This window comes from Acanthochromis polyacanthus, chromosome 18 (assembly GCF_021347895.1).
Source record: "Acanthochromis polyacanthus isolate Apoly-LR-REF ecotype Palm Island chromosome 18, KAUST_Apoly_ChrSc, whole genome shotgun sequence".
Classification (NCBI taxonomy): domain Eukaryota; kingdom Metazoa; phylum Chordata; class Actinopteri; family Pomacentridae; genus Acanthochromis; species Acanthochromis polyacanthus.
This window is the reverse complement of record NC_067130.1, coordinates 28,565,239-28,580,567: the sequence shown is the minus strand read 5'-3', so window position 1 is coordinate 28,580,567 and position 15,329 is coordinate 28,565,239. Positions and strand designations below refer to the sequence as shown.

Genomic DNA, 15,329 nt, shown 5'->3' with positions numbered 1-15,329 from the left:
GATAATGGATGACAGTGGGACAGGAGGGAGAAGGAAGTAGGATGATAATTTATACATTTGGGATAAAAAGACTGATGGTTGGTTGGATGTATGTGGGTGTAATTTATGTTCTTGTTCCTTTTCTGTCCGCCCTGATCTGTCTCCCGCCTTTGTTTCCACTCTAACCCTCCTGCTCCTCTGTCACATCTGGGTCTTGGCCGTTATCTTCCTCCATCTCCTGTCTTTTCTCCCTATCCATCACCTCTTTCTCCTTCTTTTCCTCTTCTTCCTCTACTCCTACATCTTTCTTACATGTTTTACCTCATGTCAAGTCAACATCTGCCTGTCCTCTTTCTCCATCCCTTTCATTAAACTTCTCTCGTCTTCATTTTTCTCCTTTCTTTCCTCAGTTTTGCCATCACATCTCTTCTGCCGTCGTACTCGACAATACATTTCTCCTTTTCCTTTTTTTGGTTTCCTTAATTTTTATTTTCATTCATTCTTTCAAGCCTCCTTGTCTTTTTCTTTCATCTTTTCTTCATCATTCTCGAAAACGTCTTCTGACATCTGAACCCCAAAACCTACCTATTCAAAAGACATGCTATCTTTAAAACTTGACTAACCGTGAAGTGTTATCTTTAAAAGAAAATCCCAACAATTACACATTTTATCAAAGCTACAAGATGTAAAAACAGGAAGAATCATCAGACTTTCAGCTTTACAACTACCCATCTGTGATGTGGTGTTTTTTGTCAGAAAGTTTGACCAAATCTCAGCTTAAAAACTTATATTAATATTCCATCAAAATCACTTTATTCTACATGTTGCATTTAAAAACGGGCCACAAATGAAGCTGTTGCACTGATGGGATTCTGTTAAAAGCCTAAAATTCTGTTGTCCTTTCTGTAACTGTGAAGCCACATTTAAAGATAACACGCTTAAAATATGTTTTTTTATAATGAATTGCCAAAATCACCCAATTTAGTTAGTTTTTATTTCATTCATTGACAAAATTAAAAAAAAACACTTAAGTACAATGCAAAAACAAAAGTTTCCAATCTTCAGAATAAGAAGGAACAGAAAGAAGAATTATGTATAACAACCAATCATTTTACAAGAAGCATTTAAAACAAACAACAAACAAAATGGCTTTTATGTCTGTGAGGCGTGCACAGCCACTCTCATTCATATCAAAGTTTTCTCTCATAACAAACACTATGATACTCTTACTTCATTTCTTTGTATTTTCATAAAATGCTGGTTTTAATTACATTTTTAAATCTTGCGTATGAACCTAAAAATTCTGTTGTCCTTTATGTGATCGTGAAGCCAAATTTAAAGATGACACATTTATGAGATATGTTATCTTTTTAAAAAACTCGCCAAAATTACCCATTTTATCAAAGCTACAAAGTGTAAAATGAGAATGAATCATCATATTTCAACACGGTCTCACAGGGATTCGTGAAACTGTCACGTCAGTTTTTGTTTCGGTTTCGTGCGCACCAACACGATGTCGTCATGTTTTTCGTGCCGCTCACCACGAGCGAAACCCGCTGTGGTAATCACATCTGAAAGTGGTTTATACCGGCGGATTCATGACGATCTAAGCTGTCCATCAGCGTTTGCGGCCGCCGCCGCGGCTGCTCCTGCGGCCGGATGTCTGGCGGCCGCAATGGCGGCCGCAAACGCCGATGGACAGCTTAGATCGTCATGAATCCGCCGGTATAAACCACTTTCAGATGTGATTACCACAGCGGGTTTCGCTCGTGGTGAGCGGCACGAAAAACATGACGACATCGTGTTGGTGCGCACGAAACCGAAACCAAAACTGACGTGACAGTTTCACGAATCCCCGTGAGACCGGGCTGCATATTTTCTGCTCCTTACCAGTGATGTGCTGTTCCTTCAGAAAATCTGATCACATCTCAGCTCAAAATTTTCACATTTCATCAGAATCAATTCATTCTGAATATCGCATTCAAAATTTAAACCTTTTTCAAGAATTGATCATTTGCACTAATAAGATTCTGTAAAAACTTGGAAATTCTACTTTCTTCTGTGCAACTGTGAAGCTAGTAGTTACTAAGCAGCAACCAACAGTCACATGAGAAAAATTCAAGAACTTTTCAGCTGAACTGGATTGAACTGGGCTGCACAGTGGTATAGTGGTTAGCACTTTCGCCTTGCCGCAAGAAGGTCCCTGATTCAAATCCCGGTGTGGGCCTGGGATCTTTCTGCTTGGAGTTTGCATGTTCTCCCTGTGCATGCATGGGTTTTCTCCCGGCGTAAACTAACCGTGACGTCACCCGTTGGTTTCAACACCGAGAAAATGAAGCCCGGATTTTGCTAATTCCTGGTCGCTGTTTTGGATTTTTTGGAGCCAGTGACGTAAAAAGCGTCATCAAACAGACTGGACCAGAGAGCAGCTAGGGGCAGGATTGGCTGAGGACTCTCTTATCCCGCCCATGTTTTACCACAGAGGCTTCTGTTGCTGTCTATCAAGTATAGCCACGCCCCCTGGCTCCGCCAACTTTAACGATTTATTTAAAATTCAGTATTGATTTATTTTAAGATCAGCCACCTGATCTCTCATTTTGACCATGAAAACTAACGGGAAAAAAATCCTGAGCCGTAGAAAATCAGTCTATCAAATTTTATTTCTTCCAAAAATGAATTGGGGTCTATGGAGAAAAAGCTTTTTGGAGCCAACCCTAGCGGACGGCGTGATATTGCAAGTTTTTGACACTTCCGGGTTGGCTTCAATTCTGGAGCCAGATGCTACGTCCACTATATATACAGTCTATGGTTTTCTCCGGGTTCTCCGGCTTCCTCCCACAGTTCAAAAATATGCTGAGGTTAATTGTCCCCTGCCTTCGCCCGAGTCAGCTGGGATAGGCTCCAGCACCCCCCACCCCGCGCGACCCTAGTGAGGATAATAGCGGTGTATAGAGGATGGATGGATGGATTGAACTATAGGCTGTGTTTACATTGAGCAGACAGCAAACATGTATAAAACTAATTCAAACTGTAAGAAGTGACATTATTTGTAATGTTTAGATCCAACCTGTTTCTGAAATCCACATTTTTTTGTGAGTAATTTTACAACCACTTCCCTGTGATATGCTGTTCTATCATAACGTTTACCCAAATCTTAACTAACCATATTCTGCAAGAACCTACCAATTTTTCCCTGCCTCAGCACAACCATGAAGGCGTTAATGTTTTCACTGAAACCAACAGACACGTGACAAAAAATTCAGGAACTCTTCCAGATGAACTAGGATGAACTGCAGGTAGTGTTTACATTGAGCAGATAGGAGACAAATGTAGAAAAAAATTCCAACTAGGTAAGGAGTGTAGCATTTGCATTATATAGATTCAGTCTTATTTTTTTTGATCCACTCTTTTTTGTGAATAATTTTGCACCTACTCACCTGTGACATGCTGTTCCATCACAAAGTTTAACCAGATTTTACATTAAAATCAGGACTTTTTTAATCAAAATCACTTTATTCTACATTTTTCTTCAAAAATATGCCAAAATAAAGCATTTGCACTCGTGTGATTCTGTGAAAACCTAAAAACTCTGCTTTCTTCTGTGCAGCCATAATGTCATGAGTAACCCAACTGCAACTAACAGTCACTTTAGAAAATTCAGGAACTTTTCATGTGAACTTGAATGAACTGCAGGCTGTGTTTATATAAAGCAAATTGATGTATGGAAAAAATTTCAAAATACAAGTAGTCAAGTATTTATAGTATGTACAGTAGATTCACCTTGGAACATGTCGATTCTGTTTTTGTAAAATAAAGAGATTCAACATTTGTTTTTCTTAATTTTTTTATGATTTTGGGCATTGTATCTGTGTCATACTCTACAGAAAATGGCTTATATTTTGCTCTTTTAGCCAGGATTATAGCCAATGAAGCCGCAAGGGGACACAAGCCAGTGTCTTATTGTGCCGGTCCCAAGCCCGGATAAATACAGAGGGTTGTGTCAGGAAGGGCATCCGACGTAAAACTTTGGCCAAATCAAACACGCGAATCAAATGTATGACTTCCATACCGGATCGGTCGAGGCCCGGGTTAACAACGACTGCCATCGGTGCTGTCGACCTACAGGGTGCCGGTGGAAAATGGACGACTGTTGGTCGAAGAAGGAGGGGAGGAAGGTGTGTTCGTAGGAAGAGAGAGAAGAGGAACACCAAGAGTCTGAGTTTCCCACTGCCAGGCAGGAGGCCTAGAGGAAGACCAAAGAGGAGGTTTATGGATGTGGTTAAAGAGGACATGAAGGTAGTTGGTGTGAGAGAAGAGGATGCAGCAGACAGGGTTAGATGGAGGCAATTGATTCACTGTGGCGACCCCTGAAGGGAAAAGCCGAAAGGAAAAAGAAGAAGAAGCCAGGATTATAGCTATGGTTGTTCTGTATCCATAGAGCTGCAGGACTTTATATTGCAGTGAAAACTGAACCCACACTGAGTAAAAAAAGTACTCACTAAAACTGCTTCAAGTTCTGAGTTTTAATCCTATTTTACCACCGCCGCTGTTCCTTCCATGACCTGTTCTTTACCCCTTCAGTTCAGCTTCCTCCTCCTTCAGTCACACATATATACAATAAGAAATTTTAAAAAAAACTTGAATTTTTTTTGTCTTATTTCATTTCTCTTTCCTGTTTCCTCCAGCCGGGGTTCTATAAAGGCGTGGCGGGCTCCCAGGTGACCCTGTCCAGTCTGGTGAACCAGTCCAGAGCCATGCTGGAGGAGCAGGCCCGCCACCTGCTGACGGAGGCCGAGCGCCAGACCATGGGCTACTATGTGGAGGAGTACCGGGACGGACACATTGGCGTGGACCAGCTGGTCATGGCGCTGTTCGAGCTGCTCAACACCCACGCCAAGGTGAGGGGCCTGGTCATCTGTCTGAGAAGAGAAAAGGCGAGAAGATAATCAGTTTTCTTTCTGTACCAACCTGTGTGCGGCTGCGGTGTGGTTTGAATTGAAGTTTTATGAGCCCTTCTGAGATTTATGCCGAGGCTTTTTGCCGACGCTCACAGCTCTGTTTTGTGTTTTTTCTGTCCTCGCCGCCTCTTAAAAGTCTCTGGATTTTCTCACAGTCGGCAGCGGTTCACCATATAAGAAAACACAATAAATCAAAGGCATTTTATTTTCAATTTCTCAAATACGCTGCTGTTTCATAAGCCCACAGAAAGCTTTTCCAGCTGCCCTGTACAGAATGTGGAGATACTGTAAAGCCTCTTTAGAACGTGGGTTGTTTTTGGTTCAATTTTATTTGGACGTCAGGAATATGAGACAGAAATTAATCAAAATCAAAATTGTGGTTGGATCATGTATTGGCAGAAATTTATCGGAAATGATAAAACCTGAAAATAAAATTAAACATGCAAGCAGCGTTGAACAGGTCCTCGCATCCTTGCTGGTCAGCAAATCCAAGCACGTCCACCAGGTGGTGCTATCACTGTGATTGTTTATCAATTGTGGAATTAATCAGGGCCAGACTCACACATGTAAAGTTTCAGGCAGATTGGAGCATTTATTGGGTAGTTATACAGCATTTCCTGCCCATCCACCAGGTGGTGCTATGACTGTGACTGTATTGGCCTGTGAATGCCATCAGAGCAGGAGTGTGATCACATATGTAAAGTTTCAGGCAGATTGGAGCATGTACAGGGCACTTTTACAGCATTTCCAGTTTCATGGCGAAGCATTGAAATCCTGGGCGCTGTCATTTCCACACACTCCGACTTTTGTGAGCATTTTGGTAACTTTTGATCACCCATCCTGGCCAAATTTGAGCTCTGTCGAAGTTATCTTGTTTAAGTTTATAGCTTTGGAAAATGTGCAGAAATTGGTACAAAATCGTCCCAAATATGACACATAATTCAAAATGGCTGACTTCCTGTACTTTTGTACATATTGATGAGTTACATATGTGTACCAAATTTCATAATTCTAGGTTACACGAGCTGGCTGTAGTAAATGTTCGAAATTTTCCAGTTGGTAATATGGAGCTATTTTGGCTTACACCTTTGCTGTTCCCCTAAAATATAAAATTTTGCTGGTCCTGATGTGTGTGCAAAGTTTCAAGCACCTTCAAGTATTTTTAGACCTTCAAAAGTCCAAATGAAGAGTCAGAAAAAGAAAGTCTAAAAAACCCATGGGTTTCAATAGGGTTTTCGCACCATTCGGTGCCCCCACCCTAATAAGATATTCTCAAAAATCTGAAAAAAAAATATACGTCAGAATAATCTTAAAAGTCAGCATAGGTGGCTGTTCTTTTGTTTTTTCCTCACCCTTCACAAATCCAGACATTTATTGAGTTAAATTACCTCAGAAATGATCAGTTTGATCTTTATGTTTAAAAGTTGGGATCAATCATCTGTATTTTAGTGTAATTTTTTAGATAACCAAACCGACATTTAAAGACCTCTTAAAGATCTGTTTTAAGATGAAGAAACACACTTGCTTTAATATCATATTATGTCTGATATGGTTTGCACAGAGTCCAATTATCTAAGTAGAAATCCCCTCTGCAGTATTCATTTTAATAGAAAATATACACAGGAGCCTTCATACAGCAGATATATCGACTCATTTGCAGCTCTTTTCCCTGATCTGCTCTCCTCAGGCAGCTCTGAGGTGCTAATATTCACTTGTGTTCACAAACAAATGTCTTAACTTATTGGCAATTAACTTAAACTTGGCCCCTAATGACGCGTTTCATTTGTTTTTGAATTTGTCTGCACGCAAACACAGCAGATCTGTTTTATTGTGTTTGTAGTTAGTGAGAATGAAGCAGATAAAGGTCTAAAAGGGAAGAAGCCAGCCTGTTAAACTTCTGTTCTGCTCTCTGTAATGACTAATACAACCATATTCACAATACTTTCTATCATAGTTTGCTCCGTTTTGCATATCTCTCCGTTTACAGCAAACAAAACCAGTTTGCAATTTGGTCACAGCTCATAAACACTATGTTGACCAGCAGACTTTATGAAGCTACTCAGCTGCTGTTTTAGCCTTTATTAACTAGACTGGCTATATTGCAGATATCTATGACGTCGCTTTTACCATTCACGGCGATGCATTTTCTCTTTACAGACATCTACAAGTCAACTGTAGATAAATCTGAAGTATAAAGAAGTTGCAGATATATTTTGTCCGTTGTGGCATCAGAATCTACAGCCCACTGTGGCATTGCAAACTTAGCTACATATGGCAGCTGTTTTACCTCCATGTCAGAGCGGAGAACTAGTAAATTTGAACTACAAATCTGTCATGAGCAAACTTTTCATCATCCACACTCATTATGCTGATGACCTCCTCCTATTTTGCACTATTTTCTAGTGGTCTTTATCCACCTAAACTGCCGCCATTACTTCTGCTAACATGGGCTAAATGCTTTGTTGGGCCAATATCCAATGGAAAACAAGATGAGCAGGTACAACAAGTTAGACGAATCATAATGATGTCTTGAAATGTCTGCAAGTACTATTTTGACCAGCCAAAACTAAATTCCCAATATCTTTAACTGTCTCTGAATGATGTTGTTGAAATCTGGAATAAATATTCTGAAAATATAATTACAACTGTTCAAAATTGCATTGTTGATATATGCAATTTTAATTCCACATAATCAAGCTCAATAATTTAATGTAAAAACTGTGTACAGGTCGAACTTTTATCTTTCAATTATGGCATGAACAGACAAAATAAGAACAATTACAAGTTAATGACAGCAACAGTGGCAAGAAAACACACAAAACCCCTCTGGAGGTGAGTAGAAATGTGTTTATTTATGCCAGCATCTTTACCTAACCTAAAGTATTGACAAAACAAAATGTTTTTAAATTTATAACATTAAGGTTTCAAAATTAAATATTGTAACTTAATCTGACACTGCGAAAGAAAAGTACCATGGCTCTGCATCTGTGATGGTAGCTAATTTTAAATGAGAGAAAGTCTGGGATTATTGCTTTTGTCTATGCTGAAGTCATAATATTCAGATATTCACAGTGTAGGATAGAAAATATGTCTGAACCCTCAGAGTATTTATATAAGAAAAATATGAAGTCCAGTTAACCCTTTAAGCTTCAGTCAATTCCAGCCGTTTTCAGTACAAAAAATCGCTAATATTCTATTTTTAAATAAAAAAAATTACGAAAAATACAGGGAATATTGGACGCCCATTGCGAGGTGCATTTCCTTGAAAACGACCGATTCGGGGATTTTATACCGACTTCAGGACATGTTTTGGACAAAATAGTTTACTGGCTTGTGTTGTCTGGATGTGAAAGGTTGGATTCTGGCTGTTTTTTGTGGAATCTTTTTTTCTGTGTGTAATAATGAACCCGGAAATGTGAGTCGCGCTGTGTGCGTTGAAGCCCTGTATAGAGAACGGATGGATGAATATTCGTTTTTGTCGGACAAATGTGTTTTTCTCACCCGCTGTGGTAATCGCATCTGAAAGTGGTTTATACCGGCGGATTCATGAGAATCTAAGCTTTCCATCGGCGTATAGTGTTTGTATAATCGGGTTTGCAGCCGTCGGACATTCTTGAAATTCCTATGCAAATTAGTAGGTGTACCGCCGGTGGTACACCTACGACGCACTGAAGCGTAAAGGGTTAATGAAACAAGAGAAGGTGGAGGTTAGAGTTACTTTGACTTGTTAAAAAGCTCCCACATTTCAACATATCTCATAAGACTTAACACCGAGAATTATTCATTTGCAGGAAGCTGGAAAGGGTTGTAGAATAATCTCAATAATACAATAAGCCTTTATTAGCCTCACAGCGGGGAAATTTGCATTGTTTATGCAGCAAAGTGGATAGTGCAAACATCAATGCAAAAATTAAAATAAACCAAAAAAATATACACAAGTATTACTTCCTACATGTGCAGATATTCACATTGTCTAAATTTGTTTGGATGCGGAAATAACAGTATTGAATACATAAATATTTTTCTTTCAGAATGCAAATACTGACAGAGAATGACTAATACTGACAGATATTCATCCATCCACAGTTACACAAACTGTTTATCAATGGAGATGATTCAGTTCTGTGGTTCCTCTCCATGGAGGTGGGCGTCCAGCTTAGATAATCCAACAACATAATGCAGAATCATCAGTGAAAACCTAAAAATAATACAGAAATTATAAAAGCTGCAGTTCCACAAATGGCCACTTGAGGCTTATTTTAAAAGTGAGTCGATCCTCACAGACTCCCATGTTATAATGTCCAAATTTATGGCAGAAATAAACAAATTTACAGCCAAGTACAAAAAACATTTTTGGTCTCTTTAGATAATTCCCTTTTGTAACAACTGTACAGGTGGTAAATGTATGTGTAACTAACCCATTTAAATTGTATTAAGGCTTAAAATAATGCACAATTAACAGCTTGGCCTGTTTTATACGTCAATCAGTGGCCCAGAAATGTTTCCTTGATGCCTCGGCTCCACTCGTATTCCACCGCTTTGCTCATTTTTGTACTAACTTGGAGGAATTAGGTGTTACCAAGGCAACAACTGGAGATTCAAAACCACTGATCAGCAAAACCTGTGGGTCACATCTCAGAGGGTTCATTTATCTTGATATACAGTCAGGGAAGGTAGCAGCTAAAGTTTAAAAGAATTATTGGAAATGGTGACATTCTCTCTACTGTATGCAAATCATTGAACTTTCAAGGCGTTTATGGCACGACACCGATGAGGAACCCACCGCCCCCGACTCCCAAATCTAAATCTAAATCTTCACACCAAGAACATATCTGAGCCGAAACGGTTCTGTACAGAATAATAGTCTGAAGTTCCTCCTGATTATCTGATCTGCAGCTACAAGGCACAGTTGTTGAACGTTCCTGCTGACAAAGGAGCTTCGACCAGTTATTAAATCCAAGGTTTCACTTACTTTTTCTGCAAACGCTGTGAATGTTTAATGAGTGCGTTCAATAAAAACACAAACTATCATGAGAGCATTGAGCTTGTTTACACCTGAGACTTAAATGAACTTTTTGCTTCCATCACTATTTGTCCATCATCACTTTTTCTGATTGATTAATCTCAAAAACCAGGTTATCTGAAAGGGTTTGCCACTGTAGATTTACATTTATAATGACTGTAGATGGAGAGTTAACTTGCGTACAAAACATCTGTTACCAAATTGAATCTGAAAGTGTAAACTACATTATTAAACTGACAGACGAACAGCAGACACAGCACATCTGAAACATCACCGGTGAATGTTAGGACGGAGCTTTGACTAAGCACAGCTGGAACGTGACACCAGATGTTGTGTACATTTGGTAATAAACTTTAACTGTCTGACAAAAGACGTCTCACTTGGCTGAAAAAGGTTGTCTGCTATCTAAGTTGCATATCAGGCCGTGGTTGGATTTTATCCTGTTTTGTACTGAGGTTCAACCAATATATTTGTTTGTTCTTTTTTTTTTTTTTTGTTGGCTGATACCAATGCCGATTATTGATAATTGAGAAAACCAGACAACTTTTATTAGGCACTGATTGACCTAAAGGGTGATTTAAAAAACATGATAGCAGAGTATCATAACTATTACCATTAATATGTGATTATAACTGAATATGTAAATTAGGAATAGCAGTGATTAAATTATCTCTTTTGTTTATGTGGATCCCCTGAGACTGATGTTTCAGTTACGTCTACTGTTCTTCTCTATTTTCTTAATATTTCACTGTTCTATCAGTTGCATCACCCACTAAGGTCCAGATCATAAAGCATTATTCATTATTTTTCCAGACTCTGTTTTGGGTTAATCTGTGGCTGCCTTCTAACTTAGCCGCTAGCTGTTAGCATAGCATTAGCCAGTGTGAGAGAAGCTATTTTCCTGGTTTATGTTTCTTGTTCAATTTTTATTGCTTGGCAGACATTTCTGAGACGACAGAGTCCTGAGATTTGAAGTATCACTTTTAAATGATCAATATTCATTCAATAAAAACACCAATAATTGGGAAAATTCCAATTATTGACCACGATAATCCGCCAGGCTGATAATCAGTATGGCCCCAGTTTGAATGCTTGCTTCCTAAATCCACAGTAAAGTCAGAAAAACTACTGCAGAGAAATGTCTAAACTGATTTCGAATTACAACCTCTGCAAGTAAGATAAGATAAGAGAAGATAAGATAGGAAAATCCTTTATTACTCCCCATGTCAGGGGAAATTTCCAGTGTTACAAAGCAGTACTAACCATATGTACAGTCATGATAATAATTATAATAACAATGTACAATATTTTCAAAAATGAAAAATGAATAAATACAGTATAACTACACTATAAATGGCATATGTTGTTCTGCACAGCAAAGATCAGACATTCAACCAAAGTAGAGATAAAGAAAAAACATCTGAAGAATCCGAAGATAAACCATCTCTCTCCTCTTGTTTCCTCTTTCTCCTCAGTTTTCTCTGCTGTCGGAGGTTCGAGGTCTGGTAACCGCCCAGGATCTGGAGCGATTTGACGGTCTGGTGCTTCGACGTGAGATTCAGGCTCTGAAAGCTCGACAGGGGACGGCCGGAGCCTCGGCCCTGCAGCCGGACTCCCTGTCCATGGTGTCGTACCCGGACACTCTGACGTCGTCTTCGGCCAGCTTCATGACCAACACCACCCTCAGCTCTGCACGGGTAGGCAGCAGTAGAATCATTACGTTGCTCTTTCTGAGGAGTGCGTATGCTTAAACTGTCAAAAATGAACAATTTTTTGGGTGAAAGCATTGGTAATTTTACACCCGAAGCTGTAACTTGAGGATTTTCTTACACGTTTGATGGCAAAGCTGCAGTTCGGCCTGCAAATAATAAGATACGAGTGTTGCTTTTTTAGTTTCTGTGAGAGGACGGTGTGATACATTTCCATAGATTTTACCAGAGTCTCCTAAAAAAAAAACCCAGTTTGGGTTTGGACTTTGCTGGGCTGCACAATGACACGTTTCACTGCCTCCCCGCTGAGATTGAAAAGTCTTTCAGCTGATGTTTGATAGGCTGTGTTTTTTCTTCCACCTCAATAACCCTCCTCACCCCTAAAAACACACACCTTCTCCCCCCTACCTCTTCTGCAGGAGAGGCTGCTCTGGCTGATAGATATGATGGAGGTAGGAATTACTGCCAAAAGTGATGAATGCTTTCCATCACAAACCCACACTTACAGAATACACAGCAGAGCAAAGAGATGTAAAGTTCCCCTGCAGGTAGACGCGAACCAAACACACATACAGCAGCTGGTAGGGTTTTTTTGCAGTGAATTTGTGTGGAGTGCTTTTCTTCTTTCTTTACCTTGATTTGGACAACAAACCGTAGTGCTTTTAAAGAAAGTGTCTTGAATGGAGTCTAGGTTGTGGCGAGTCAGGCTTTTATCCTTGTCTTAGGCTTCTCGCTGTTTCTGTGTCAATGAAATCCCTGTTACAAGACCTCAACAAAGCAGCACCTGAGGTTTTTATTTTTTCCTTCCGAGGAGCTGAGTTTTCGGTAAATAACGCGCCTGCCCCCCATCTCTCTCTTAAATGTTATTACCCCAAGACAGCAGCGACAGCAGTCATTATATTACATTCATTTAACAGACGCTTTGGTGACAGTAACCTAATGAGCTCAATATATTCTATAACGTACTGAAGCCACTCCACAGAGGAAGCCATTGTTCCTGTCTGGCAGTTCAAGGCTGCTTCAGTCGAGCAAAGCACATTAACTTGGCTCTAAGTCTTCAGTGAAATGCATGAAAGATGCTCACTTTTTACATTTTGATTTATTTCTAATGAGAGACGGCGGTTTGCTCTGTCAATCCCAGCGTGTTTTGTTTGTGTCTTTAATTACAGCTGGGGGCTTTTTGTTCAGTTTGCACAGCTCGAACGTGTTGGCATGCATCAGTTTGTGTGTTCGGTTAGACGAAGATGAGTGATTGCACATGCACCAGATACACACATGTACAGTAAACACAGCGTCTAAGCCGACAGCAGAGATAAGCTGTTGACTGTCTGCAGATTTATCCACCAAACAGAACCTCTCATTCAGATGCTTCAGATGGGTTTTGCTGCCTTTCTGCATTCCCCTCTGTGAAGCGACATTTACATGTGCGAGCGAGACTGTGTGTGTGGTGGTCGGTAATTCTTCTTGTGTGTCTGTTTTTGCTGTTTTGGACCCACGGGTAGCTGCTACCACTGCTGTGTAAAGCAGATTAGAGAGCTGGGTGGTTTTGGGGAGGATAAAAACACTGGATTTCAGAGCCGCACTCAAATCCAGGTATACAGTCAGGTGAATACCAATGCATCCACACACACGTAAACACAAATATATGTTTACATGGCTATCTTTTTGAGGACATTCACTGATTCCTAGCCCATCACCCTGACCTTAACCATCACAGCTAAACATCCAGCCCTTCCCACTAACCCCCTGCAGGTTTAGAACAAAGTTTAGGTATGTGTTTCAGATTTGGGATGTGATGAGGTTGTAAATGCTCACAGGGTGTAAGAATCAGACGAGTTCCTAGGTAGGTTTTCTGTGTTTCCCAATGAAATCCCAACATGAGGGATAACTTTCTTAAACAGTATTCATTTTTGACAATTTAGTCGATATTTGTGCCATACTTCTGTCACTGAAACAGGAAATGCTCTTTAAAGATGCATTTTTATCTTGATCTTTTTTGCCTGTAAAAGCCAAAACCAAGTCCACAGAATTTGCCACTTGAATGTCTCCCGCTCATTGTTGATATGAAACATCCCTGAGTTGCATTTTGAGAGACACCATCTTCCCCAAGACCTTTTAAACTTACAGTAGTGAATCTGAAATCAGGACAGATTCTGCAGCTTATTGCTCCCATTAGATGTTCTCAGAAACACAATTTGCTGAACTGTTTTCATAATAAAAGAGAAAGTTTGCAATGGAGCTGCCATGTTGGTCCATGTTGGAAAGCTATGTTGATTCCTGCTAAAAAAAACAGCTCTCACACATCTGTCTGAATGATACACCCATTAAACATCCACTGGTTGGTCTGATGTGCCTCTTCCCAACCATTACAGCCCCTGATGTGTTTTTGAAAGCTCCCACATTGTGTCCCAGGTCATGGTAGTCATAGAACCTTCAGTAGAAATCAACTGGACTTCTCTTGTGGGTTCTTGAAGACATTTCACCTTCATCCAAGAGGCTTCTTTAGTTCTAACTGACTAATGGGGAGTTATGGAGTTTATAGTCACTCCAGGCCCATTGACAACCCACATGCCTCCGGGTGTGGATTGTTATGAAATCAGGTAGTCCCCCAACAAAGACAACCATCATGGTGATGGAGCTGCCAGTTTGCACAGCTAAGGATGTGAATCTACCAAGTCAGGAGTGACTCAAGATGGTAAAGATGGCAAAACTTCCTGAGGAGAAACCTTATCACTGCATTACAGGTGTTTGATAAATGGTGTCACAAACCCCCTCCTCTGTTGAGAGATCTCATCCAACTCTATTAGGCATCTGCTTTTGTTTTTTTCTTCCCGCAAAGTCTGATTAGTGTTACAGAAAGTTATTGCACCACAGTCTCCATTTTGTTTCCATCAGTTTCCCGTGAGATCACCTCTGATACGATAATCCTCAGAATATCCTGCAGTGTGTGATGTCCTGTTATTTTAAATTCTGCGGCATGTGCAAGATTGAGATTAGAGAGAAAAATGTCTGCGAAGTTGCTCATTATGTGCAAAACTGATTTCGGATTCTGTTTTAAATTCCTGCGGTGTGAGAGGCAGGTTACATGTAGAACCGATTACAGCTTGCAGTCTGTCGGTGGGTGAAACAGCTGCAAGCAGGGACGGATCTCCACCGTCAGGGATGTCAACAACGGTGGCATTTGAAGTATCAACTACAATACTGCAACAAAAAAATTGCTGTTGCAGAATCAAATGTCTCCCATATTAATAAACCAGTACAACACATAAACTCCCAGCTGTCTCCTGAATGTTGGATTATAACTGGATGATCATTCAAACTGTACGTATAAACACAACGTGCTCCGACTGCTTATCGTGCACAGCAGCTTTACTGTAGATGTAGTGCACCGATTGACTCTTGTGATAGATAAATTGGCTGTAAGTGCTCCACATGCAGCAGCGAGGGGTAATTAAGCTGAATTGATGGGGCTTTTGTTTTGGTTTAGTGGCAGAGTTAAATGAAGGGCAGCGTTTCTCTGAACTCAGTTCCTCTGCTCTGAAATCGCTCTCAGATCTGCTGCAAATTACCTCCTCTCCACTCGCCACTGGGACCGAGTCTCCAAATCCTGCTTTGAACTGGGTTGATGGTTCTTTATCGATTTCACAGCATGAGTGTTTT

General features: G+C 40.2%; 1 protein-coding gene across 3 annotated transcripts in view; it reads left to right on the top strand.

Annotated features, from left to right (window-relative positions):
- Positions 1 to 15,329, top strand: part of whrna (whirlin a) — a 246,904-nt gene that overhangs the window by 199,112 nt on the left and 32,463 nt on the right. For all 3 annotated transcript variants that reach the window (XM_022191010.2, XM_022191011.2, XM_051938182.1), the window contains exons 6-7: positions 4,665 to 4,877; positions 11,436 to 11,657. In XM_022191010.2, coding sequence (XP_022046702.1) covers positions 4,665 to 4,877; positions 11,436 to 11,657 — 435 coding nt within the window. The remainder of the gene's footprint in view (positions 1 to 4,664; positions 4,878 to 11,435; positions 11,658 to 15,329) is intronic.